General features: G+C 57.9%; 1 protein-coding gene across 7 annotated transcripts in view; it reads right to left on the bottom strand.

Annotated features, from left to right (window-relative positions):
* Positions 1–8,901: 8,901 nt before the first annotated feature.
* Positions 8,902–24,836, bottom strand: part of TPCN2 (two pore segment channel 2) — a 28,500-nt gene continuing 12,565 nt past the window's right edge. For 2 of the 7 annotated variants that reach the window (XM_072970488.1, XM_072970489.1), the window contains exons 8-25: positions 24,665–24,767; positions 23,675–23,740; positions 23,224–23,288; positions 22,578–22,678; positions 21,857–21,938; positions 21,595–21,681; positions 17,043–17,162; positions 16,904–16,963; positions 16,116–16,244; positions 15,391–15,440; positions 14,034–14,133; positions 13,323–13,394; positions 12,014–12,087; positions 11,418–11,499; positions 11,246–11,328; positions 10,823–10,904; positions 10,326–10,420; positions 8,902–9,716 (exon numbers count right to left, since the gene is read on the bottom strand). In XM_072970488.1, the coding sequence (XP_072826589.1) occupies positions 9,638–9,716; positions 10,326–10,420; positions 10,823–10,904; positions 11,246–11,328; positions 11,418–11,499; positions 12,014–12,087; positions 13,323–13,394; positions 14,034–14,133; positions 15,391–15,440; positions 16,116–16,244; positions 16,904–16,963; positions 17,043–17,162; positions 21,595–21,681; positions 21,857–21,938; positions 22,578–22,678; positions 23,224–23,288; positions 23,675–23,740; positions 24,665–24,767 (1,530 nt within the window). In that variant the 3' untranslated portion in view covers positions 8,902–9,637. Of the gene's footprint in view, positions 9,717–10,325; positions 10,421–10,822; positions 10,905–11,167; positions 11,329–11,414; positions 11,500–11,696; positions 11,866–12,013; positions 12,088–13,322; positions 13,395–14,033; positions 14,134–15,390; positions 15,441–16,115; positions 16,245–16,903; positions 16,964–17,042; positions 17,163–21,594; positions 21,682–21,856; positions 21,939–22,577; positions 22,679–23,223; positions 23,289–23,674; positions 23,741–24,664; positions 24,768–24,836 lie in introns of those variants that run through there. The other 5 variants (XM_006210728.4, XM_072970490.1, XR_012076847.1 and 2 more) reach the window with 5 other exon arrangements.

The raw sequence follows: 24,836 nt of genomic DNA, 5'->3' as shown, positions 1-24,836 counted from the left end.
GGGAGCCACGGCCCAGGACATCTACAAATCAAATGAGCCAGTGTGCTGCTACGCAGAGTGCTCAGAACAGCACCTGCAGAGAGCACGCACTCAGACAAGCATGCCAACCATGGCTTTTATTGTGACCTACTATCTCTGTTATTACAGTTCTCCTGAGAGGCCCCTTAATGGAAATAAAATGCTGAGAACTTACGTGTGTGCTGCCTCCCAGACTAGAAAGGAGGTGCTTTCACATCCTTCACCTCATGGGGCTCCCATGATGAGCCCTGAAACACACAGATGACAAAACTGAGGCTGGGAAGCTGCTGTGGACAGAGGCTCACTTCCTGGGAGACAGATCTGGCCTGGGGCTGGGAATTGGTGGGTCCTGGGTAGCTCCCCGCCACCCAGGCCCAGCTCCCCCAGCACGCCACTCCTCGCCTAGTGAGGGGCCTGGCTCACAGCTGCTTCCTGCCACAGAAACTTTTTCCCTTTTCCCAGAGGCTGCCAGGAAGCTCGGAGCTGGTCGACAGCAGAAAAGGATCCTCAGGTGTGTGTGCAGCCCCTCCTCCTGGCCCCACCTTCTCTGTTTTCATCCCCCTTCACACCCGTGCCTGGCATATAGTGGCCACAGGACACATTTGTAGAGCAAACTGTAGTGCCTGATGTAAGACACCTTCTGACCCCTCCGGCATTGATGGTGTGAACCACTATGATTCTCTCCTGCATGGATGCTGGCTGAGCATGAGCTACACACCAAACACCAGAGGCCCTGGGGCAGAGGAGGGAGAGGAGACACCCCAATGTGCACAGGGGAGTCCAGGGGAACAGCAAAGAGAACACAGGACTGTGGAGCTGGGGGAGGGCAGCTGGACCCCGTCTCTCCCCACTTCTTGCCCAGGGGCCCTTGGTGGGGTCCTTGCCCACCCCCCAGCTGAGGCTAGGCTCTGCCCTCGGGGTCCAGCTGACTCTCCACAGCCAGTCGTGCAATGTGTGCACAGGTTCTGGTCAAGTCCAAGCTCTATCCTGCCGGGACCCTGCAGATCAAGACACACATCCTGCTGAGCTGGGGAGCAGGGCAGCGGCCGCTGAGAAGCCGGTGTCTTTCTCTGAATCCTCTGCCCAGAAGGGACGGTTTGAGCAATTCTGACCACACAGAAAGAGGTCCTTTCTGTAACTGCTGCCTTCCCAAAAGTTACTTTCTTAAAATTCACCAACGGCAGCCATGGACACTCATGACGTACTTGCTGAAAGAAAGAGAAGGGAGGGAGGGAAGTTGTCTACCTGTGGCCAGGCGTTCGTGTGACCAGGGAACTATTGGAAATGCAGGTTCCCAGGCCCTGGGTGGTCCAGGACTGGTGTTAACAAGCCCTCCTCCAGGGGATTCTGATGCTCTACAGGTCAGAGCCAGTGGGCAGGACACCTGCCCAACGCTCAGCCCTCGGCAGGCAACGGGCTTCAGAAAGGGGCCCCGCTCTAGAAGGGCGTCCTCCATGGGTTCTGGTGTCAGCGGCCCATCTTCCCAAACATCTACATACCCATTAGCTGTGATGAAAATCTAAAGGCCAGGGGGTGGGCCAGGCAGGCGGGCTCACCTGGAGACAGGTGTTGCTGGGGCCCAGGCGCGGATTAGCCAACTGCTGGGGGACCCAGGGCAGCAGCCAGGCCACCCGGGCCCCGCAGGTGTGGGCTGGCAGCCCTGGTGTGGCTCTGATTGTGTTTCCCAGAAGAATAGCTCGGCCGAACGCCATCAGGGGGCTGGGCGGCACGGCGGCCTCTGCTGGCCACTTTGATGTGAGGGGCGTTTCATGCCCCACGCCTCCTTCTCTGGTTTTTAAGAGCATCACGGTGTGCCTGTCTTCCCCTTTTTTTTTTTTTAATTTTTTTAAAGCAAGGAATAGTTCTAATGTTTTAATAAGAACCACCAATTATCAGCGAGGCAGAAAACCAAACCCTGGCTGTTTTGGTGAAAGACAAGATCTCTCCCTGCTGTGCTGAGCGGACAAGACCACATGAAAGGCCCCGACCCGCTTGCTGGGGCTTCGCTCTGAGGTTCCAGCAACAGCTTGGGGCCCGGTCTCGGACCCTGTCCAGCTGCCAGGGCTGGGGGACGGCGTAGGGGAGGGAGCCAGGGAGAGGACCTTGGAGACGGCTATCCCTCCCACGAGGACCCCGGGCCCGCGGGGCTGGCAGAGACCCCACAGGCAAAAGCTGCCAGAAGCCCCTGGGGTGCACAGAGTGCCCCACGCCCTCATCACTGCCCGGTGCCCTTGTCCATGGGGCCACGCCTCTCCCCCACTCAAAGCCAAGGCTCCAGCCTCTCCCCTTCTCACTCCTGTGCCCCTGGAGTTTCACCAGCAAACCACACAATTTCTCCCGCCTAAACACCAACGTTCTCTTGACCCCACTGCCCCCCAACTGTCTCTCCATTTCTCTGTCCTCCTTGGCCGTAGAATTCCCATTTCCAGGGTCTTCAATTCCTCTCCTCTTGCACTCCTCACTATTACATTTTAATAGCATATGCGGCACGTACAAAAGAACACAGGTAAGTATATGTATGTTACAATTACACATGCGTATCACCCAGCTGGTCCTTCTCACCCTGCCCCCATCTCCCCAGGGGTGACCCCTCTGCTGGATTACAGGCACCCCAGACCCTTGTGTTTCACTTTCAAAGAATCCTACTGCCAACGTGTACGTGCCCACATGGTACACTGTTTAACTGTGGTTTTGAAGCTTATAAACAGCATTGTGCCCCATGGAGTCTTCCAGAACTTGCTTTGTTCAACTCATTGCATTTCTAAGACTTGGCCATGTAGTTGTTTGTGGCTGGAGCTTTCCGTGTTCGCTGCTGTATAATATTCCAGTGTGTGAATAAACCTGTGTGTGTGCATTCTGTGGGGTATGCCTAGATTGTGTCCAGCTCTCTGCTGGGCCATCTTGGATCTTTTACCACCTGGCACTCTTAAGTGTGTTACCTGGCAAGAGAACAAGATATGTCATATTCAACTACAATAAATAGAGCCAAATTATTTTCTAAAGAGGTTGTGTCCATTTAAATTTCCTCCAAGTATATATAAAAGTTCTAACTGTTGCATTGGTTAGGGTTCTTCAGTTCTGACCATCTAGTGACACTGAAATTACCTTCCTCTGCATGTCACTAATTACTGGTGAGACTGGGGATCTCTTCACAAACCTGCCAGGCTTGTGAGTTTGTTTTTCTGTGAAAAGTCAGTTCAAGCCCATTTTTAAAATTGACTTGTTTATCATTTTCTTGCTAATTTGTAGGAGCTCTTTACGTGGTCTAGAATAGGTCCTTAGTCGGTTATAGCTGTTACAAACATCTTCTCCAAGGTTGCGCCTTGCCTACCTTACGGCATCTTTTAGAGAAAGAAGTTCTTGATTTAAATGTATTGAGTTTCCCAATTTTTTTATACATATATATATATATATATTCCTTTTCATATTCTTTTTCATTATAGGCCATAACAAGGCATTGAATATAGTTCCCTGTGCTGTACAGTAGGACCTTGTTGTTTATCTGTTTTATATATAGTAGTTAGTATCTGTGAATCCCAAAGTCCAATTTATCCCTCCCCACCCGCATTCCCCCTCAGTAACCATAAGTCTGTTTTTTAAGTCTGCGAGTCTGTCTCTGTTTTGTAAATAAGTTCATTTGTGTTCTTATTTTTTTTTAGATAGATAATTTTTTTTCTGTATTGTCTTATAAATGTTTTAAAATTTGCCATTTACACCCAAGGTCTTAATGCAGTTGGGATGAACTTTTGTGTTAGGTGTGAGACCAGGACATAATTTCATTCTTTTCCCACGTGGATTGGAATTTCCGGCACCATCCATTGGATGAGACATCCATCCCTTCCCCATGATTCTCGGCTGTACATCAAATTTCCATACACATGCAAGGCCATTTCTGGGCTCCCCATTCTGTTCCCTTTGTCCATTTGTCCTGCACCAGTATCATGCTGTCCAGGTTATCACATCTTTAAAATAAGTTGGGAACACTGGTCTTCAACAGTAGTCTTCTATAGAAGTGACTTAGCTATTTCTACATGTAAGTTTCATGTAAGTTTATCTAATTTTGTAAGGAAAAAATAGCATTATGCTTAGAATTATAACAAATCTATGGACTAATTTGGGGAAGATTGACATTTTTACAAGATCCACTCTTCCTGCTCATGAATAGGAAAACTGTGGTGGGCAGAATTCTAAGGTGACCCAGTGACCCTCACCCTAGTACAGTCTCCTCCTGTTGGGTGTGGGCGAACCTGTGACTGTGATACAGCAGTTGCTGTGGGGTTGGATGATGTTCTCTGGCACAGTTGACTTTCATAAAAGGAAAGTATGTTGGTGGGCCTGACCTAATCAGATGACCTGTAAAAAGCCTGAGGCTCTTCCTGAAGAAGAGAGTCAACGAGTGAGGGGGATTCACTTTGAAATAGGTTCTCTGTTGCTGATTTGGGGGCCATGTGGCAATGAGTACAGGCGGCCTCTAGTTCCTAAGAACAGCCCCCAGCTGATAGCCAGCAAGGAAGCGGAGATCTCAGTCCTACAACCGCAAGGAAGTGAATTCAGCCCACAACTAAACGAGCACGGAAGTGGGCTCCTCCTTGAAGAATCCAGAAGGAATGCAGCCTGGCCAAGGCCTTGAGCAGAAGACCCAGCTAGGCCGTGCCTGGACTTCCGACCTGCAGAGCTGTGAGCTAGTTAGTGGGGACGGGGTTGGGGGGGTTAGGTTGCTATGTGACAATCTGATACACAGCAGTAGGAAACTGATGCAGTCTCTGTTCAAGTCCATAATCGTGGATTTTAATGAAATTCTACAGTTTTCTTATAAAGGCCTTGAACATCTCTTGTCCAATTTATTTTTAAGGATCTTGAAGATTTTACTTTTACGTAGATGGTATCTTTAATGATGTCTTTTAAAACAAACTTAGGAGTTTTATTGCTAGTCTTTAGAAAAACAATTTCAGTATATTAATCTTATAACAAGCCATTTTGTTGGATTCTTACTACGTTTAAGAATTTTGGCTTTTCTGTATCTACATAAACAATCATATTATTTATGAATAGAGTTACATTGCTTCTAATGCTATTTATTGACATACTCAGTATTAATGAGCCAGCCAGTTTCTCCAATAAAATGTAGATTTTGCTGTTCTTAATTTTAAAGGGACTGATAGGACCATCTCCCATCTGGAAAGCTCTCTCCTGGAGGTTTTTGGTCAGAGAGTGTCCACAGACCACCCAGCTGTGGGGGGAGGGCACCTCGGGGGGCGGGCGAGGGTGGGGGTGGCAGCAGCACTAGGAGACTGGTTATTCAGAGGGCAAGTGACCAAGCGAGTGCACAGATTAAGGAGAATGGAAATTATTCAGAGAAAAGTGCTCACAGCTATGGAAAGAGAGAAATCAGAGAAATTGGTTGAAATCGGAGGTATTGGTGTAAACTCATAGTTGTCAATACAATAGACAGACAGACAGACAGACAGACAGACAGACAGCTGTGTGCACATACTCCCTCGCTCTGTCCACCAAGGGAACCTGGGTGCAGTGACACCTCAACAGCAGTGAGCACACCTCCAGTCCACATCTTGGTTCCCAGATCCTCTTCTCACTCACAGGAACAGGGGTCCTTGGGAAAATGGCTCATTTCACAGCTGGAGCAGAGAAGGTGCAAGGTGAACCTGGAGCATCTTTTCATGCCAGAAAGCAAAGAAACAGTCGAAGGACGGCAGGCGCATAGCCAACAGACACAAAGCCTAGAGGAAGGCCTTCCCCCGGCCAAGTCAGGACAATCTGAGCAAGAAACAAAATCTGGTAACAGACTTAATCCACTGAATAAAAGGAACCATGATGCACACAGACAGAAACAGGGAGGGAGGGAGGAAGCTGGGTGAGAAACGGGACACTCAGTGTCACAGCACCTCCCCATTCACTCATTAGGGAGGAGGAGTCACTTCACACTGGCGGCCTGGCGGCCACCACCCTAACCAAGTGACAAGAGTAGACAGCAGCCATGCGACAAACTGAAATTACACACCACCTGCCAGGATGTACTTCTACGATATTCCTGCAAAGACGGCAGAAGGCGCAGCTCAGTGAGGAAACCTCACATCAACCCAATGTGGGAGCCACTCCACACCATCCCTGGCTGGTCTTCAAGCGTCAAGGTCACCTGTCCTGGGAGATTACAGACCCGACCTCCATCAGGAGGATCACAGGGCCCTCACGGGCGAGACAACCACGTGTTAATGCAGCCCAGTCAGTCCCAGCCCTTCCCGGAAGATGGCACCGGGGCTGGGGACGAGCTCACAGCAGAGGCTCCAGGCAGCTGCCGGCCAGAGCAGGGCCAGGTAGGAAGTGAGACCCTCCCCACGTGGGGGGCTGCACGTGCCAGCTGGACGGGACTCAGGCCTCCCAGGCAGGTGGGGGGCTTTGGTGCCCACCCAGGTCCCTGCCTTGCCCACGCACCCAACTCCTGGCCCATCAATGACTCGGACCCAGGGCCTGCTTCTCTCTGGTGTGTGTGGCCCCGAGCCCGAGGTCCAGGCCGTGGGCACCCACAACACCCCCAACCCAAGGGTGCCCAGTTGTTGCCTGACAAGCCCACCCTTCCACTCTAGCCACTTTCCCGGGTGGGTGCCAGCCCCACCCCTCACCCCCGGGCCTGGCCCCTCCAACAGACCAGCCGCCTCCACCCCACTTCCTGCTGACACCTAGGCCAGGGCTCCCCAGTTTGTGGAGACACAGTCCCCTCCTCGCACCCTGACCCAGGCCACAGGGCTCCTCCGGCCACAGCTGCCCCTGCTCGCTTCCTCCCGCCTCCATCAGGGCTCCAGGTGTCCCCAACCCCTGCTGCTCTGCTGGCTGACTCCAGGGTCCTGCAGGGCTGAGGCCCCCTGTGCCGCACACCCAGCCAGGGTGCAGAGGGGCGACCAGAGCCGCTGCAGCCCAGAAGACAACAGGGCACCCCAGCAGGGCTGCAGGGCTATATTTAGATTCGAGCATGCTTTCTTTCTCAAGTGCATGTTCTGCGCAGCCGTGGTGGCCCCTGAGAAACAGCACCAAGCCGTGGGACGGGGCACAGCAGGAGCCCTGCACACCAGGCGACCCCCACCAGCCCTGCTCCCCTTAACCATCAGCCGAGCCCCAGCTCAGCCTTGAGTTCAGGCCTAGTTCTCGCTCGGAGGCTCGGGAGCTGACATCATTTGACGTAGGGAACTGGCATAGGACCGCGCGCCCCCAGCCATGGCCAGAAGGTAGCAGCACCGCAGGCACGGCCTTCGGTCATCCCTCCGAGGGCAGCGCCAGCCTCTCTGAGCAGCACCATCTCCCAGAGCCCGGCGCGGGTTGTCCGGAACGCTCTTCTGCGTTATCAGCAAAGTCAGATGGGGCTTCTTTGCACACAAGCCTCGGGACGGGAAGGCTGTGGACCCTCAGAACTGGGACCCGCATGAGGGCAGGGCAGAGGGCCAACGTCCTAGCTGGCAGTCGCCCACCAGAACCAGGCTCACTCCGGCGGGACCAGCGAGGCCGGGCTCCCAGCCTCACAGCACAAGTGGGCCACAGAGGAAGCAGCCCTCCAGCGGGCCTGGGGGAAGCAGTGAGCAATCCCTGGGGGTCACAGGGTCCAGCTTCCATTAAGTGGGGTCAACCGAACCTAAACCCGCTATTAGGGGCGCTCAGACCTTGGGGGTGGGGCGGAAACTGCCAGCACGGAGAGGACCAGGTGGGCCACACCCTTGTCCCCAGAAAGAGGAGAGGCCTGCCAGGGCATACTGGGTATAGACTTCTAACCTGCTGCTCCATGCGGGCCTCCCCACCCAAGACCAGCCTTCCAGGCAGGCAGCCTGCAGAGGGGGCAGGTCTGGGAGAGTCCTCACTACCCACCAAAGGTTGCCCACACCTGAACAATACCCGATAAATGCTCAGAATTTCAGATAAACTCCGGGATCAGAAAGCACAATGTCCCTGGATACACAAAACATTACCAGGAGTTAGAAAACCCCAAGCCAGCACTAGGGTTTCATGACATCTTGGAAGTTTTTTGTGTTTTCAGTTAAACTTTCATCTAATCCCATTTCCCAGACAAGCTGGGGAAGACTGAGGTCACTTCCCGCAGTGGAGTCAGCACCTGGGCCCTTCCTTCCCTGTCAGTGCTCACAGCAGACATCACTAATAGATCCCAGCACTCCTTTCCATGAAGATTCCAAGCCTTCCCAATAGAACTTCCCAGAGCTACCACCAGTCACTGAGTGCACTAGAAATGAGGGAACCATTTGTCAGTCTGGATCTGTAGTGGATCAATGAGCAATGAGGCTGCTTCCCCCTCCTCCCCACCACAACCCCCTCTGCCCCACACCCTGAGGACAAAGTAGGGCCACTGCTGACTTACATGTGCCTTTATGCAAATTAGAAAAAGGTGTTCCTCGCCTCGAGTAGACAGCCAGTGCTGGGACACACTCTTACAGCCAGGTCCCCCGTGCAGTGCACAACCTAAACAACCATACCTGGTGTAGTGTAAACCCTGACAGTTGTTTTCTCTTTTCTGTCGTGCAAGTGCCTGTTTTAAGCCTCAGTGGTGGAGGCATCCACTTCAGAGAGGGCTATCTCGAGAAGCCCTTTGCCAGCCACTCAATTAGATACAGATTCAGGCCGCCTTCCTCCACTGAGCTCCTTCGTTTTAGAGATCGTGGCTGATTTTGGTAACTGACCACTTGGGCCACTTACTTATTTCATTCCCTCATTTTTCAATTCCCACTCTTATATTTTCAATTCACAAATAAAGAGTGAGCCTCAAAAACCCTAAGCCCCCTCGATCTCAATAAAAACAGAACCCAAGGCCCATGCTCTCTACCAGTGACCTCGCGGTGCAGTCCCAGGGTGCTGCATAACTGCCAGCTCTTGTAAGTAACAAACCTTTATTTTTTCAGTTTCCTGATAGCTGTTGCTGAAAGGCATCTTGCAATCATTGTAAAAACCCCAGGGCTGGTCCAACCACAACTCTGGTCCTGACAGGCTGGGCCCCGGCAGCCCCAGTCCAGAGGCACATACGGAGCAGGCTGTGTCCGAGTAAGGGTGACAAGCCCATCCTTTGCAAGACTTACTGATGAAGATGACTGCCACTCGGACTCGTAAGAAACACAGCCCATCACACTCCTACAACCCAGAAAACAGTAAAACACACTCCAGATTCTCATCGTGTGAAGCCAGGACCCCAAGCTTAACGCCCCAGAAAGCTGCCGGTCGGCTTGTGCAGGCCTCATGTGGGCCTCCGGTCCCTGAGGGCCACCAGCAGTGAAGGCACCACGGCAATCACAGGGCAGGCACGGAAGGTCGCTGTGTCTTGCTTTTCAGACTGTCTGAAAGGTCCCTGTGGAGTCACCCTCTTTCCACACTTAGAAAAGCAAGTCTCATGGAAACAGGTGACCAAGAAAGGTGGCGTGGATGGCGCCCGAAGCTGTGGGGGTGATTCTGCTCGGGAGCAAACCAGGGCCTGCGTTCCATCCCGGCCTCAGGTGCACCCAGTGGTTCTGTCCAAGGGAAAGTCTCTCTTTGGGGCCGCCGCCCGCCTCCTCCCATGGTCGCTGTCTGTCCCGAGGCCGCATCGCCGCCCCCGCTGGGGGGGCGCACCAGGATGTCACCTGCACAGCTGCAGGTGTGGGTGATGGCTCAGTTTCTCCATCAGCTCCTCCTCCGTGGGCTCCTCCAGGACATCCCTGCAGGACCGGGGAGAGGGTGGACGGAGCGCTCCGGAGAGAGAAAGGCCCTGGGCACGTCCAGGTGAGCAGAACTGACTGAGAAGCCTCATCAGAGCCCCGGAAGAGGAGCGCCCCCGAATCACCCCACACACGAGCTGAGTGGACGTAGTGGGGACTGGGGACACAGGGAGGACTCAGGTCCACCTCTGGGATGTTTACACGGTGTCCTTTGGAGCCTGGGAGAACAGCTCTCCACACAGGCTGCACCGACACACAGCAAATGCTCAGGGAGGAAAGTCTGGGCCACCTCTGGGACGACTGTCACTTTTCTGTTCCAATAGAGGAACAGTTTCAAAGTTACCATGGAGAAGAGAGGGGCAAGGTTTCCTCGGGCCACCTGTCTACATCCAGGAACCTGAGAATGCTTCCTTAAACATGCGTACCGGAGAGCAAGACAGGGTTTCCAGCCCAACAGCAGGAGCAGAGGCAGCCCCGGACCCTGGTCCCAGCTCGAGGCTCAGCAGGAGGGGGAGGGACAAGGTGCCTGGGGCCCACGGGGAGCACCTGCCCACTGCCTCCCTACCTCTCCATCCTCCCACCCAGGCCCCACCTTCCCCATCCACGCACCTGAACAAGAGCTCCACCGTCATCTGAGAGGTGGCCTCCGAGTCCCCTGTGAGGGACTGCAGGTGACTGCGGCGGTCCCACTTGTGAAGGAAGTTCTGGCAAGAGGCAGGGAGGGACACGGGTGTGGGGCCTGCACGGGACCAGCCTTGTCCCCTCCCCGACCCCTCCAGTGTTGGCCTGGCTGAGCAGTTCAGCCTGGACACTGGGATCCAGGGCCCAGCAGGGCCACCAGGTCCTACAGGACCGGGCCTCCTCCAGCCCCACCCCCAGGAGCCAAGAACCCATGCAGGTCAAAGGTTAAGAGCACCCCAAGAGGCCCCCAGCAGCAGGACGAGCAGCACTGAGCCCCAGGGGAGGACAGAGCCTGAACCCAGGGCCGCCTCAGAAGCACGGCCTCTCCAGGCCGAGTCCCAGGTGGGCCAGCCGGCAGCCCACCTCGTGCCCATCCCCAGTGGAAACTCCTGGTGAGAACAGGAGGGGCGGGGGGTCTCCAATACCTCCAGAATCAGAGCCAGAAACAGGTTGACCCAGATGACAGACGACACCAGCCACCACAGCACGAAATAGACCTTCGACCACCTGCAGAGGACAAGGAGGAGGCCCCCCGTGGCCGCCATGAGCAAGTGCACTGCTCTCCTGGACCCGTGGCTCGTCCCGCAGCACAGCCAGCGAGAGGCGGTTCTGGGACTCGAACCCAGGACCAGCGCTGGGGCCAATCTGAGCTCTCCAAGCTCCAGGCTGAACCCCTCCATCCCAGGAACCCCACTGTCATAGGTCCCCAAGAAGCCATCTGCTCCTCCCCACCCCCCGGCGATCCCCGGGAGGCGTAGGCCCAGACGCACACCCTGCACAGAGCCGCAGTCGGGCGCCCTGCGCTGTGCCGGGGCCGGTGTGAGGGGCGCCAGGACAGGGTCACTCACGGGCCCGCGTAGCGCCGGAAGGCGTCCAGGAACACCTGCCAGTTGTTCACAACCATCACGTTCCACAGAGTGACCAGGGCAGCCTGCGGGCAGCAGACACAGGGTCCGGGAGGCCGCGGGAGGCAGGGGGTGGGGGCGCCAAGGAGTGGAGGGGAAGCAGCGCAGGACTCACAGCAAAGTCGTCAAAGTTGTTGGCCCAGTACTCCAGCTGCTCGAAGCTCCCGCAGGGCGCTGAGCCGTTGACAGGGGCCAGGCTGCGGGGCACAGCCGGCGTCAGTGTGGAGGCAGGGCAGGACACACACCTGGGCGCCCTCCCACTGCCGCAGCCCCTGCACAACGTGGAACCCATCTGGGCCCCTGAGAAAGTGTGGGGGAAAATGGAAATGCCTCCGACCTAGGAGCTGCTGTGAGGGCAGCCAGGGGCGAGCGTGGGGACACACACGAGACTGACCTTCCCCGCCAGCGGCCAGTGCGGGGGCCTCTCGGCCCTACAGTTCAGGCCTGGCGCTGGACGCCCCGAGCCAGCGGGCAGCCTGGCCTGCAGGTCCAGAAAGGGGCACGGGGTGGGGGCTCTGTGCAGCCACGGGAAACGCCCTCAGTACAGATCCCAGGGAGGGATTCTGGGGGGAGGGGAGGGAGGGGAGGAGAGGAAAAGTGGGGGCTGAAAGGAAGAAAGAGGAACCAGGAGGCCCCCCCACCACTGAGGCCTCACCCCGATCCTGGTGCCCCTAGAGGCACCCCCTTTGGCGTTTCTAAGCCCCATCTCACCTGCTATTTCCAGGAGCCACAACAACGCCTCGGAACAGGCTGATGCCAACGATGGCGAAGACGTAGTAGACCACCTGGGGAGGCAGGCCGGGCCCGTCGGCACCCCCACGGGTGGGCCCGCAAAGCCAGGCTAGGCCAGCGAGGGCCGCGCGCAGCAGGGACTCCCAGCCCTGGATGCTGCCCCTCGACTGTGGGCACCACCCGCCTCCCTGGGGACACTGGGGCTCTGGGGACAGAGGCAGGAGCTGCTGCTGGGGGAGCCCCAAAGATAAGCCGGGCTCCCAGGAATAAGAACAGAGACCAGCCAAGGGAGCTGAGGTTGTCCACCACAACTCCGGAGAGAACAGGCAGCCAGGGCCAGGGAAAGGCTGGGAAGAAGGCGCCCCAGGGGAGCAGGGGGCGGGCGGGAACTGGCCCTGTCCCTCGGGGACCCGCCACTCTCCCCACATCCACCAGGAGGCGTCCAAGGCGCACCACTAGGCCGCCTTGTGCCACAGTCAGAGAAGGGGCTGCTGCCCACCCTGACCTGTCCCTGCCCGGGGGGGGGGTGCACACCCCAGGCTAACCTAGCACCCCTTCTGGGCTTCAGTTTTCTCCACTGTACAAATATGGGCCTGAAGCAAGGCTGCAACTCTCACATCCTACAGGCCCAGAGCACACGTGGGACCCCTCCTGGGGGGCTCCCCACCCACCTCGGTGTCCAAACCAAAAGACAAAAACGCCAGGGGTGGCATCATCAATGCAACAGGGCTTTCTCTGTCACCTTCTCCCCTGCCCACCACGCCCCCTGCTCCCAGGGCCCTGCACCGCCTGGGCCACGGGGTAGAGCAGGCAGCAGCTCTGGGAAGGCTGGCCCGGGGGAGGAGCGGGGGACACCATGGCTCTCTCTCAGCAAAAGTGGCTGCAGCTCCCAAAATCCCTCTGGGCAAGGACAGTCGACCAAACCCTGTCTGGGGTCCCTGTGGGCTCAGGGGGTCCCTGGTGCCTTTCAGATTTTTCATCCTCTCAATGTGGCCCACAGCCCAGAAAACACGTGGGATTCAGCAGTGACCAGCAGGAACTCTGGTCCGGAAAGAGAGTGTGGTCAGGTCAGTGCCTCCAACCAGACCAGCCCTGAAGTTCTCTCTCTGGCTTGCCCTATGCTTCCTGGGCCTGGGTCACCTGCTGCGGCCCGAACAAAGGGACCCTCTTTCCTGAGGCCACCAGCCAGCCAGCCACCATCAGCCTCCAGCAGAGCTCTGGCTCCCCTATCCAACAGCAGCCAAGCCCCGCTCCCACCCTCAACCATCAGTGAGGACGCCAGACTCACCACCAGGATCCCACCAAAAGCCCGCATGTTTTTGATCAGGTCCATGATGGTACTGGCCACCACAGCCATCAGCTGAGACAGAGAGAGCACAGCCCGAGTCCTCCGGGTCCCACGGAGGTGACTCCAACCCTGCCCCCTGCCCAACCCTGACCCAGAAAGGCAGGATGGGACCAGTGACTTCCCAACCTGTACACACACACCCTCGGCCACCACACATACCTCACCTGTCCACACACCCACGGCCACCCACACACAGCTCGGCAGGAAGGACAGACGTGCACAGGAGGACCTGACGCTCAGAAAGGGGTCTAATGCCCTCGGTTTCCTTTCTCCTGAAAAGGTCTTAGGACAGCAGCTCTGCCTCTGTGCCAGGCGGGAGCCGGGCCTGACACCCCGACCCTCCAACCCCCCTCCCTCCAGGTGTTGCTCCTGGTGGGAACAAGAAGGGAAACTGAGGCTCACAGGTGGTCACAAGCCACCATACTCCTGCACTGGGGGTCCCAGCAGGCAGCATGAGCAGCCACTGCAAGTCCGAGGCAAAGGCATTTCAGGGACCTCAGGACGCCTGGGAACATACTGCAGCCCCGCCCCTCACAAAGGCCAGGGACCCCAAGGAGCACGAAGCCACCCTGCCACCAGCCAAGGGGCCTCCCCCGGGTCCAGCCCAAACAAGCCCCTCTCCTGGCGACATGGCAGTGCAGCCGGCGGTACCTTCATGCTGGGGATGATGCGCAGGAAGCGGAAGACGAGGAGCATGTTCACCAGCCGCGTCATGTCCCACAGAGACAGCAGCCCCAGCATCTCCGGCTTCCTGGGGGGAGGACACACGAACCGGCGGGTTGGGGGAGGCTGGGAGGTGGGCAAGAAGACAGGAGATGTGTGGTCCAGAGAAAGAGACAGAGAGACAGAGACGCAGAGAGAGCGACAGAGAGTGACAGGAACTCGCCCCGCAGCCGACACCAACCAGAAAAGCGCCATCAAGACCAGAGGGCGCCGGAGCCACCCACACCTGCAGCCCACGGGCAGCACAGTCACAGGGACAGCCCCGCACAGGGATGCAGGGCCAGCTGACCTCCATCTCAACAGGAGGACGCTGAGCTTCTGGACACCCAGCTCAGGTCCCAGCAGAGCTGGGAGAGACCTGGCCCCTGACCCCTGCCCTAACCTGTCCCCCACCCCTGGGCCCTGACGCCCGACCCGTGGTGTCCCTCATGGCCTTTCCCTTCTCATTTCTATTTAAACTTAAACCCACTCTCCCCCAAAATTTCCCGCCGACGAAAGAGCAGTGCGGGTTTCCAGCGCACTTTAGAAACACAGCTGCCAGCACCACTGCCCCGGGACGCAGCCCAGGGCTGAGGCCGCCCACCCCGCCGGTCTCCCCAGCACGCACCCTCCCGGCCGCTCCCGGGAGCCGGCCCTGACCCAGCGGCAGGAGTCTTTCAGCCCCGCCTCCCTCTCAAGCAACTCCCAGCTGCTCCCGTGAGGAAGGCAGCCCAACAGAGGTCTCAAGAGACCAGAGACCTTCCCCGAGGGCCCGAGATCAGCACACGGGCTCGCTGGGGCAGCTGTACTCCCAACAGCAGGACTCCGAAGCTGCCACAGCCACGCTGCGAGGTGCCCTGGGACCCCTGGCCGGATGTCCATCCCCCTGCACGGCCACAACCAGGGGCAGCAGGGCTCGAACAACAGTGTGAATTCAGCGAGCCCTGGCCGGTCCCCACCACCTACAGGGAGGGGAACCGACACCCGGAGTAGGAGGGGATGACCCCAGGTCGCCTCGGCCCCTGGCACACCTGGTGGGGGGCTGAGCCCGTGAACTCTGTGGGACACCCCCGCAGCCCCCGTCCCAGCTCTGAGAACGCCATTCTCCTGAAGGCGAGCTATGAAGCGTTAAAGAGAGACGACTCCCCGAGAACGATGACGAGGGGTTGCCCCCCACAGGCCTCAAGGGGCAGGCGCCACGGCCGCCCCCTAACAGACCCGCACCTGCCCAGCACGCACACCCTCCCCCGGGCGCTAGACAGGGCGCGGGTGCTGGGGCCTCCCCGGGACCTCCACAGTCACATACCAGCCCGGGTGAGGGAATCGGTACACAGCCAGAGTGGAGATCTCCAAAACCTTTAATCACAAAAGAAAAGAAGCTCGCTACGGCAAGGCTCACTGAAGCCAGCATCTAACACACTGTCCCCAGAGGGGGTTCTGGGGAGAAGTCAGAGCTGGTCCCATCCCCACGGATGGTGCCATGTGGGGACATCCCAGAGCTGAGAAAGACAAGCTGGCCCCCGGAGTCGGGGCTCGGGGAAGGCCGGCAGAGTCCCGGGCATGGGTGAAGCTACTTGGTGGAAGGATGGATCGAGAGGCCCCTCTGTCAGGCATCTCCCTCCTGCTCCTGTGGGCCCACAGCTCTAATCCGTCAAATATGAACCTGTGCTGTACCACTATCGCTGCTGTGACACACACCGGGCGCGACCCCTCACTCCCCTGGGCTCTGGGGAAGAGATTTTCCCGAGACCCCGGGTGCCTGAGACCCCCTGCCCCTCCCTCATCAAGGCCCCACAGTCCTCAGGCTCCTGCCGGGCCTCCCTCGGGGGCCGGGAGAGGCAGCCTGCCCCTAACAACGCGCAGATGCAGGAGACATCGCCTCCCGTGCCCCCCACAGCGGCCTGCCAAGCCGCTCGGCCAGGGGACACCAGCCCCCCGTCACTAGAGGCAGGAGCCCCAGTCCCCCCAGGCCCTGGCACCCAGCACATCCCCTGCCCGAGAGGCCACGCTTCGGCCCATCTCAGACTTTACCAGCAGGACGACAGTGAGGAGCCCGTCAAACACGTTGCTGGGGTGTGCCAGGTACCCCCGCAGGCCCAGAGCCAGCACCTTGAGCAGCAGCTCCAGCAGATAGTACAGGATGAAGACGAAGTTGAGAATCTGAAAGGGAAACGAGGTGCCCGGCACTCAGTCCCCGTGCTGCCCAGCTCCCCGACCTCCCCCACCTGCAACAGGGCCTAGGCGGGAGCCACATGGCCATGGGACACACCTGCGGCACATGGTAGGACCCACCACAGGAGCTGGACATGGTGCAGGAGACATCCTTTCCCACTGGGGGGCCACATCACTCTCTCCTCCCACCTCTCTGCTGCTCCTTGGGCCCCACAGGGATGCTCTTCCTGAGCCCCCACCCCTCCAGCACCCCTTCGCGCTCCATACCCTCTCCTCAGGGGACCTGTACCCCACGCACGGCTTCAATGACAATTTGCACATCTGCACGCCTGCAGTCACACCTATTGCCCCAGGTGCCAGCAGACCGCTCTCTACAGGACCCTCCCTCTGCCGCACCCTACACGCTGCCTGGCTCACCAGGGGCTCTGCGCGGGCTCCCCACCTGCACCAGCCTCCCGCAGCCAACCCCCCTCCCCCTGCTACAGCCGGCACCCCAGGCCCTGGGGCACCTAGGGACAAACGACCCACTTCGTACTGCAAAAGCCCTGCCTCCCATGGGCCTGGAGCCCCAGGTGGGGAGGCTGTGCCCCCTACTCCTCTAACTCCATCACCCGGCGAGGGCCCGACGGCGAGCGCACAGAGCTCACCCCCAGCACGAAGTCGTCCCGGTCCTCGGGCGGCACATCTGCATCCAACACCAGGAACACCTGCGGAGCCGGAGCGGAGGGCAGTCAGCCACCAGGAAGGGCAGGTGTGAGAGCTGGGGGGAGGGGGCACCACACTCACACAGATGGTCACGAGGTTGCCAAGGGCCATGAAGTTGCCCAGGTAGTCGAAGTAGCGGTGGCTGAAGACGAACTGAGCACTCCGCAGAAACGGAGACCGGTACTCGGGCCGCAGCGGGGGCTGGGGAGGGAACACACACGCTCAGAAACGGGCGGGGGCGGCCGTGGCCGTGGCCATGGGGGCCCAACGATGCCCGTGCCCCTGGTTCTGGGAGTTGAATTTTCCTGCCTTAACGCCCAGCCCAGGCCACCCAGCCTAAGGAATCATCTCAAACACGGGGAGTTTATGCACCAGGATACTCATCACAGTCGTCTTTACAACCCCGAGAGGAGCAAACAACCCACACGGCCCTGACGCCGTCAGTAAACCATGCCGGACTGTCACACGCCATCGTCAGCATAGGTGAGGTGTCCCCACGGCATGAAAGTGTCCCATGAAAATGCACACATAGATCATATGCTAAAAACCATGAAAACCTGGCACGGAACAGAGGTAGCTCACACACTGTGACCAGGCTGGAGTGGAGAACAAAGGAGGGCCACTGGGCAGCAAACGCTAGTGTGAAGACACTCATCAGACCCAGCGCTCCCGTGCTCCGCGCCTGCAAGACACTGCCGCGTGCACGCGAGGACAGAGCCACAGGGCGGCCACCGTGGCGTGAGACGGACCTGCATCTGCAACATCCCAGGCAGGGGCCACTCACTACACGTGGCCACTCAATCTGAACGCAAACCCCATCCAGTTAAACACTCAGCTCCTCTGCCACAATAGCCACATCTCAAGCTCAACAGCCAGGCATGACCCACAGCTACCAGGACAGACAGGCAGACAGAGGACACTTCATCCTCAGGGAAAGCTCCACAGAGTTGGACAGACCTATGACCTGTTACCAAGCGAAAAAGAGGAAGCTGCAGAGTGGAAATCACAGCAACTCATGTACACGTCAAAGGAACACGAGTGCTTCCTCGAGGACACGCCTGCACCTGCATCTGCACGTGGACAAGTCTGGGAGGAAACAAACTGAACAGGGCGGCTGTTCAGAGCAGGACCTGAACTGGCCGTGCGAGTTTTCAACCCGCTGCCTCCCAGCTCCCCATTCACCCTTCCACACCCAAAGGAGCCCCCTCGGCATCTCATCCACCGTGAGCATGCGGTCAAGCCTTCTCAGCATAGGACCACAGAGGGACGCTGCTGGAGGGAGGGGTCCTCCTGGGATTCCCAGCTCCCACGTGGTGGCCCGGCAGCCCAGGGTGCAGGGTGAGGACATCGTGCAGCTCTGATGCAGCCCCGCACTCAGATGCAGTCCCTTGGTGACCTGGAACCACAGCCGACCCGGCAAGAACGTTCCCGGTCTTCCCACAGTCCTCCACGTGGGAACGGGTGCCCAGAGGCCCCTGCCCACACTGGCACCCAGTTCCCCCAGCACCCCAAAGCCACCGGCTGCTGATGGCCTGCGCCTGCTGCACCCCCAAGGGCAGCGTCCTGCTTGCCGGTGGCTGCAGACCAGCTCCAGTCCAGGCAAACCAGCAAACATCTCTGTCACCCTGTGGGCTGGACCACATCTTCCCCAAAGGAGTGTGAACTCCACCCTTAGGAGAGGGGTCATCTAGTCAGTTCTTTCTCAGACATTTCCCTCAGTCCTCAGGTACCACAGTTTCCTTGTATCTTTTTGTTAAATTTCTTTTGCAGGGGAGGTAATTAGATTTATTTATTTATTATAATGAACGGGCTGAGGATTACTGAGAATTGAACTGAGGACCTTGTGTATGCTAAGCACGTGCTCTACCACTGAGCTGTACCCTCCCCCGTCATATCTTATGGTTACTCTTTTATCATAGGTGACACTTCTTTATGTTAAACTTTCTATGTTAAACCCACTGTGTAGTTTCTGTCTCCTGCTTGGACCCAGACTGATACACTGCCCAAGAGGGATTTCAGCATTATCCACCGCTTAAATTGGTACAAAAAGAATGAACTCATATATTACCTTGTATTAAAAAATAACAAACCTTGAAATGATTTCAGTGGTTATCTCAGTAGGGGGACAGTGGGGTGCTTTCTCTACTTTACTATCTGTAATTAATGAGTGCTGTTTTTTAACCCAAAAAGCTTCTTATTAAAAGAAAAATGGGGGGGGAATATAGCTCAGTGGTAGAGTGGATGCTTAGCATGTACAAGGTCCTGGGTTCAATCCCCAGAACCTCTATTAAAAATTAAATAAATAAACCTAATTGCCCCCAACAAAAAGAATTTTTTTTTAAGAATTCTAATTAAAACAAAATTTTTTTAACGGAAAGAAAACCAGACTTTCAGAAGTTGGCAGGGTACTGTGTGTGCAACCCATTAGTGTGAACTGAGCAGCACTGGACCAAGGCCAGGCCAACAGACAGGGGTGACCACCACACAAGGGCTCTCATTGAAGGCTGCCGTTTCCCTGGCATCAGCTTGCCTGGAGAAGGCCTCTCTAAAGGAGCGATTCCAAATCACAGCCTACCAGGGCACCTGGGACACGCCCCCAAATGCTAACAATCCTTGAAGCCCCTCCCTGCCCCTTTGCAATCAGCATTTTGGGGGAAGAGGGTGTCATAAAATCAAGGAAAGGGCACTGCAGCTCCCCAAACCTCTAGGACCCAAACTCCCACCTCAAACCACACTTCTGGACTTCAGACCCAAGGCCCTGTGGGAAGAGAGAAAGCCCCACAGACCACGGTAGGAAAGGCATGGCCAGAGCAGGGGCATGGCCTACGTGTCAGCCCATCCCCGAGTCTGTGCCCAGTGTGTGCCCAGCTCTGCCAGGCATGACCACAGCACCCCTTTTTTGATATCATCAGATCCTGACACCAAAAGCAGGCGGGAGAGTGGGTTTTGGACCACCCGGACCCAGCAGCATCCTACAGGCCAGCAAGTGCTCAGGGAGACCCTGGCTGGCCCAGCAGGCCCCACTGATCAAACCCTGAGAAAGGAGCCTGACTTTCCAGACATCTTCCCAGACATCTTCCTGCCCTGGTCAGCTCACATCCGGAAGAGAGCCGGACCACTGCCAAGTCAAGCCCGTGACAGCCGCCAAGAGCTGCCCCCGGGCCCAGCAAACCTCCTGCCCCATGACGAGACCCCTTAACTAGAAAAGTGCATCTTCATTTCCTGTCATTTGAGGACCATCATCACAGTTCCTGCAAAATCAGCACCTGACGGCATGTATTTACTATTTTCAAGTCACCTGGAAGCAGACCCTTGTTTAGCCCCGTCCCAAGCAGGGTACGATGTGCAGTAACACAGGAAGTGTCAGCCTGCGTGGCCCTACACCATCTCCCATGCCCATGGGCGTCACAAGAGGATGCCACTGAGAAAGGGACGCCCCAAATGCTGACAGGCCAAGTATGCAGCACCCGGCGCTCCAGGCCTGGCAGGGCCCAGCTCCAGGTGACCTGGGAAGACCTCCGGAAAACATGTTCTTAACAAAACCACCTCTGACGGGGCCTGAGGCCACAGAGGCCGACCACAAGGCCTGGAGAGGTGGACCGCTGCCATGGGCTAGGATGCATCCCTCCCCAAAATTTACAGTCTGAGGTCCTCGCCCCCAGAACCTCAGATGTGACCGTACTAAGGAGCAGGGCCTTTTGAGAGGTGATTCAGGTGAAATGGGGTCACTAGGGTGGATCCTAATCCCATATGACTAATGTCCTTATGAGAACAGGAAATCAGGACACAGACACACACAGAGGGACGACCAAGTGAGGACACAGGGAGAAGGCGGCATCTCCATGCCAAGGAGAAAAGCCACAGGAGGACCCAGCCCTGCGGACACCTTCATCTCGGAGTCCAGCCTCCAGGACTGGGAGACAGTAAGTCCTGTTGTTTAAGCCCCAGAGTGTGGTGTTTGCTACAGCAGCCAAGTTGACTGACTCAACAGTGACACTGAGCTATCAGGAGTCCAATCACAGGGAGACATCTGACTCCACCTCTTCACTCTCATTCCCCCTGAGTCTGGCTTGGTCCTCTAAGGCCGAGTGGCTGGAGCGTGGCCCCCACAACCTGCCTGTGAATGGCTCAGCTGGCTCCCAGTACCTCCACCCACCCTCACTCCCAGAAACCAGCTACATACAATGCCAGTGGTCTAGGGTCTCATCGACACAGTGCTGAGCTAGAAGCTGAGGCCGGTCTGGTGACTTTAAAAATCAGTGTCAAGGACAAGACAAAGGCTTAAGAGCAACTCAGGAACCTCCCCAGCAAGGACACATGCGAAGAGGACAAGAGTCTGTCATGGAGACAGAGAAAACCGTTGGGAAAGTTCTTCTGGGTCAAGCTTGGCACAGGCCAGTTCCTGAGGTCTGTGCATCTCATGAGGTCAACAAAAATCTCCACACTTTCTAAGAGCAGCACCATCTCCATTCCTGTGTACCATCCTCAGGGCCAGAAATCCCAAGAAGGCAAGTCATGGCACCCATGACTACAGGTGACCCTGGTAATCAGTGCCAGTGGACACTGAGGATTTCCCCGCTAACCCCACGTGGCCCTGGTGCTAAGCAGGTGACTCTGGCCTGGCCCCAGTTACCTCTTTAATCACCCTTTTATCAAACTCATCAAAGAGTTTCTGAAACTCATCAGCTGACAGCAGGTCGCCACCGTGGGAACGCACCTTCTGCAAAGCAGGAAAGCAGAGGTCAGCCGAGGGCAGGAGGGAGAGCCACCCGCAGCCCCACCTGGACTGGACCAGCTCAGCCAATCCAAAATGACAGCCACGTGACCTGCAGGAGGCGGCCAGAGGCACAGAGGGAGAGGGCAGGGGGACAGCAGGGGGACAGAGGGACCAGTACCTCCATGATGGCCTGTTTGTGGTCGCCGTCCAGCTGGACTTTCTGGAGCACGTGCAAGAAGTCCTGGGGCTTCACCCCGACTCTGTGGAGGGAAAATGCCCCCAGTGAGCAGGCCAGCTTAGTGCCCTGGGGCGCCCTGACCTCTGTCCTGAGTTGTGCCTTGAATCGACTGAGCAGCCCTGGGCAACAACAAAGGCCTCCACGAGGGAGGGACCAAGGGGTGCATCTGTCATCCAAGATCCCAAGACACCGTTCTCCTGCCTTACAGTGGAGCTGAAGCCAAGAGGGGGCACACGAGATCCAACAGAGGCCCCCAGCTCACAGCAGTGGGGACTGGAGCCTTCCACAGTGACACTGCCTCCAAACCAGGCAGCAGACTGGATGCACGTCCCAGGTCCCTCTGGCCCCGACAACCAGGTTACAGCACGGGGGAGTGGGAAGGGTGCCTATCACAAGGGGAGGCCAGAGTACGCGGCCCCTCGCCTGCCCAGGAGCTCCAGCGGGTCATGAGGACGAACGTTTTAACTCGGACGCGAGGACCATGGATACCGCCAAGTACCGGGGTGCAGCGGTTCTGTGATTCCAAAGGAGCGTGAGGACAGACACCAGCCGGCAGGGAGCTCGGCACAGAGGCGGTGCTCAGGAAACACTCCCCATGAACCCCCGCCCAGGGAGGCAGCAGCCCCGCTGCCTCAGGGCGGGTGTCCGGCCCGGCACTCACCCCTCGGGGTGGGCCTCTCCCGCTGCTGTCACGGAGGAGAGGACCTTGTAGGCCGCCCGAGTCCCCAGCCGCCTCCGCAGCAGCGAGGTCTGGAGAGATTTCTGAAAAGAGGTGGCTCTGAGTGGCTCGGCGGAGCCCTTCCCAGGCCGCCCATCCCCCCACCGCATCCCTGCGCAGCCCCTGAGGCTGCCCTGCCCACCCGAAGCCTAGGGAGCAGCCCCGCGCCCCGCAGACAGCGGAGGAGCACAGACTCCGCGCGCCGGCCCTGCGACGGCCACTCGCTGTGTAATTCGCTAAGGTGTGTGCTGCTTCTTGGCATATCTGGGGTCCTCAACTCTCCTACAGTGGGTTTGGGGCCACTGAACTGGGAGCTTCCAGCTTCCCTCTAGAGGAGGTGGGGCGGGGAGTGGACCTCTTGGGGGCTGTGAGGACAGCACTGCCTGGGGAGGGGGCGGGAGTGGGATGAGCCCAGTTCCTGCTCACCCGTAAGAGGGAGCCGGGCCCATGCGGAGACCACCGTGGAGCCCACCGTCCCACCCGCACCTCCACAGCCCCGGGGCCACCTGGCTGGTCAACTCCAGTCACCCCCAACCGGGTCTCCAGGGGCAGCTCCACACAGACGGGCAGGGACAGCGGCTCAGCTCACCATCAGGTAGCCCCGGAACTGATTGTAGATGATGGCCGTCAGCAGGTTCATCAGAAACAAGCTCCCTTCAAGGGGAAAAAGCCACGACAGAGGGGACCCCCAGTCATGGCGAGCACACAGCCAGGGTCGAGTCTGGAAGGGGCGGCAGCATCGCGGGCCCAGAGCAGAGGGTCGACGCAGGCACAGCAAGAAGGACCCGGGTGAGCAGGGACGGGGCCCAGGGCACAGCACTCCAGGCCCCTGTCTACAATCGGGAGCACCGCCTGGCCAACCCAGCCGGGGGCAGTGAGGACACAGGCCGACGGCGGTCACGGAATGAAAACCACGGCGGGGAGCACATGAGGCGAAGTCGCGGGGTTGGGAGAGCACACCCAGCCCTGAGTTCGGGGGATCCAGTCACATGTGGCAGAATCTCGGCCCCAGTGACCCCTACAGACGCACCCAGGCTCACCTATCAGGGTGAAGGCTATGAAGAAGATGGCGTAGGCCCGGTTCTTGGAATACGCCGGAATCATCACTGCAAGAAAGAAGTCAGAGAAAATTAAACGTGTTCACGCCCCATGTCCAGCCCTACACCACTGTCTCCTCAACAGAAAGGAGGGCCTGCGTTAGGAGAGCAAAAAGGCCTGCTTGTCCAAACCTGGATCCTCACGACTCTGCTTGCACAGCCCGGGGAACAGGAAACTCACTACCTTTCAAGGGTCCTCATCCTTTATGCTTCCCTGTCACCAGTCACCACACGCTGAACGTTCAGCTCTCCCTTGGGTGACTCAAGAGGACCCACGGGACATGTGGGGACAGCGTTCAGGGTCCCGCCCAGCTCTCCCTGGGTATGGAAGTCAGTGGCTGTCCTCCCAGGAAGGTCTCTATGGTCAGTGACCAACCCCAACCCAAGATGTGCCCTAGAGGACTGTGGTCACTCACTCCCGGCCACACTCCCAGCCTGAGCAGACAGAGGCCCCACCAGCAACTCCAACATGGTGTCATGGCCACCGAAGATCCCAGGGCCTCTCACATGTGTTGCGGCCAAGCCACCCCCTATGGCTGGGCCCAAGCAGCAGCGGGAAGGTGGCTAGACCTCAAAGAGGAGGCCGCCAGGGGGCCCCACTGGGCACAGCACCGGCCACCACCACGCAAAGAACACTGTCCATCTCTAGCTTCTCAGGAGTCAGGAGACGGGTAGAGAAGGGAGGGGACAAGAAGGAAAAGTGGGTGTAAAGGGATGAAAACAGAAAAAAGTAGGAGAAGGAAGGGAAACAAAAAAAAGGGAAAAAGAAAAACAAGAAAGGAAGGAAGGTAAGGAGGGAGGGAGGGACTCCAAGGCCACACTTGTATTTCCCAGCTCTTCATAAAAAGGCTTCAGGGCCTCTGGGCCCCAAGGCTCGGCATTACCCGACCCCCAGGCCGGCTCGCCAGCCCCCCGGCCCCCCTGCCCTCGCACCGTCAGGGTTGTTGGCGGTGGTCAGCAGCACCAGCAGGGATGTCAGAGCCTCTGGCAGGTTGCGGAAGTAGGTCAGCCTCTCCTTGTCCTGCCCAGCGTCCTGCTGGGGTGGACACAGCAGCTCTGAGGTGCCACCCATGCCTTCGCCCCACTGGCTAAGGCCTTGGGGCGC

This window comes from Vicugna pacos, chromosome 10, assembly GCF_048564905.1.
Source record: "Vicugna pacos chromosome 10, VicPac4, whole genome shotgun sequence".
In the NCBI taxonomy this organism is placed as follows: domain Eukaryota; kingdom Metazoa; phylum Chordata; class Mammalia; order Artiodactyla; family Camelidae; genus Vicugna; species Vicugna pacos.
Note: the sequence above shows the minus strand (reverse complement) of the source record. Positions and strands in the feature narration are given on the sequence as shown.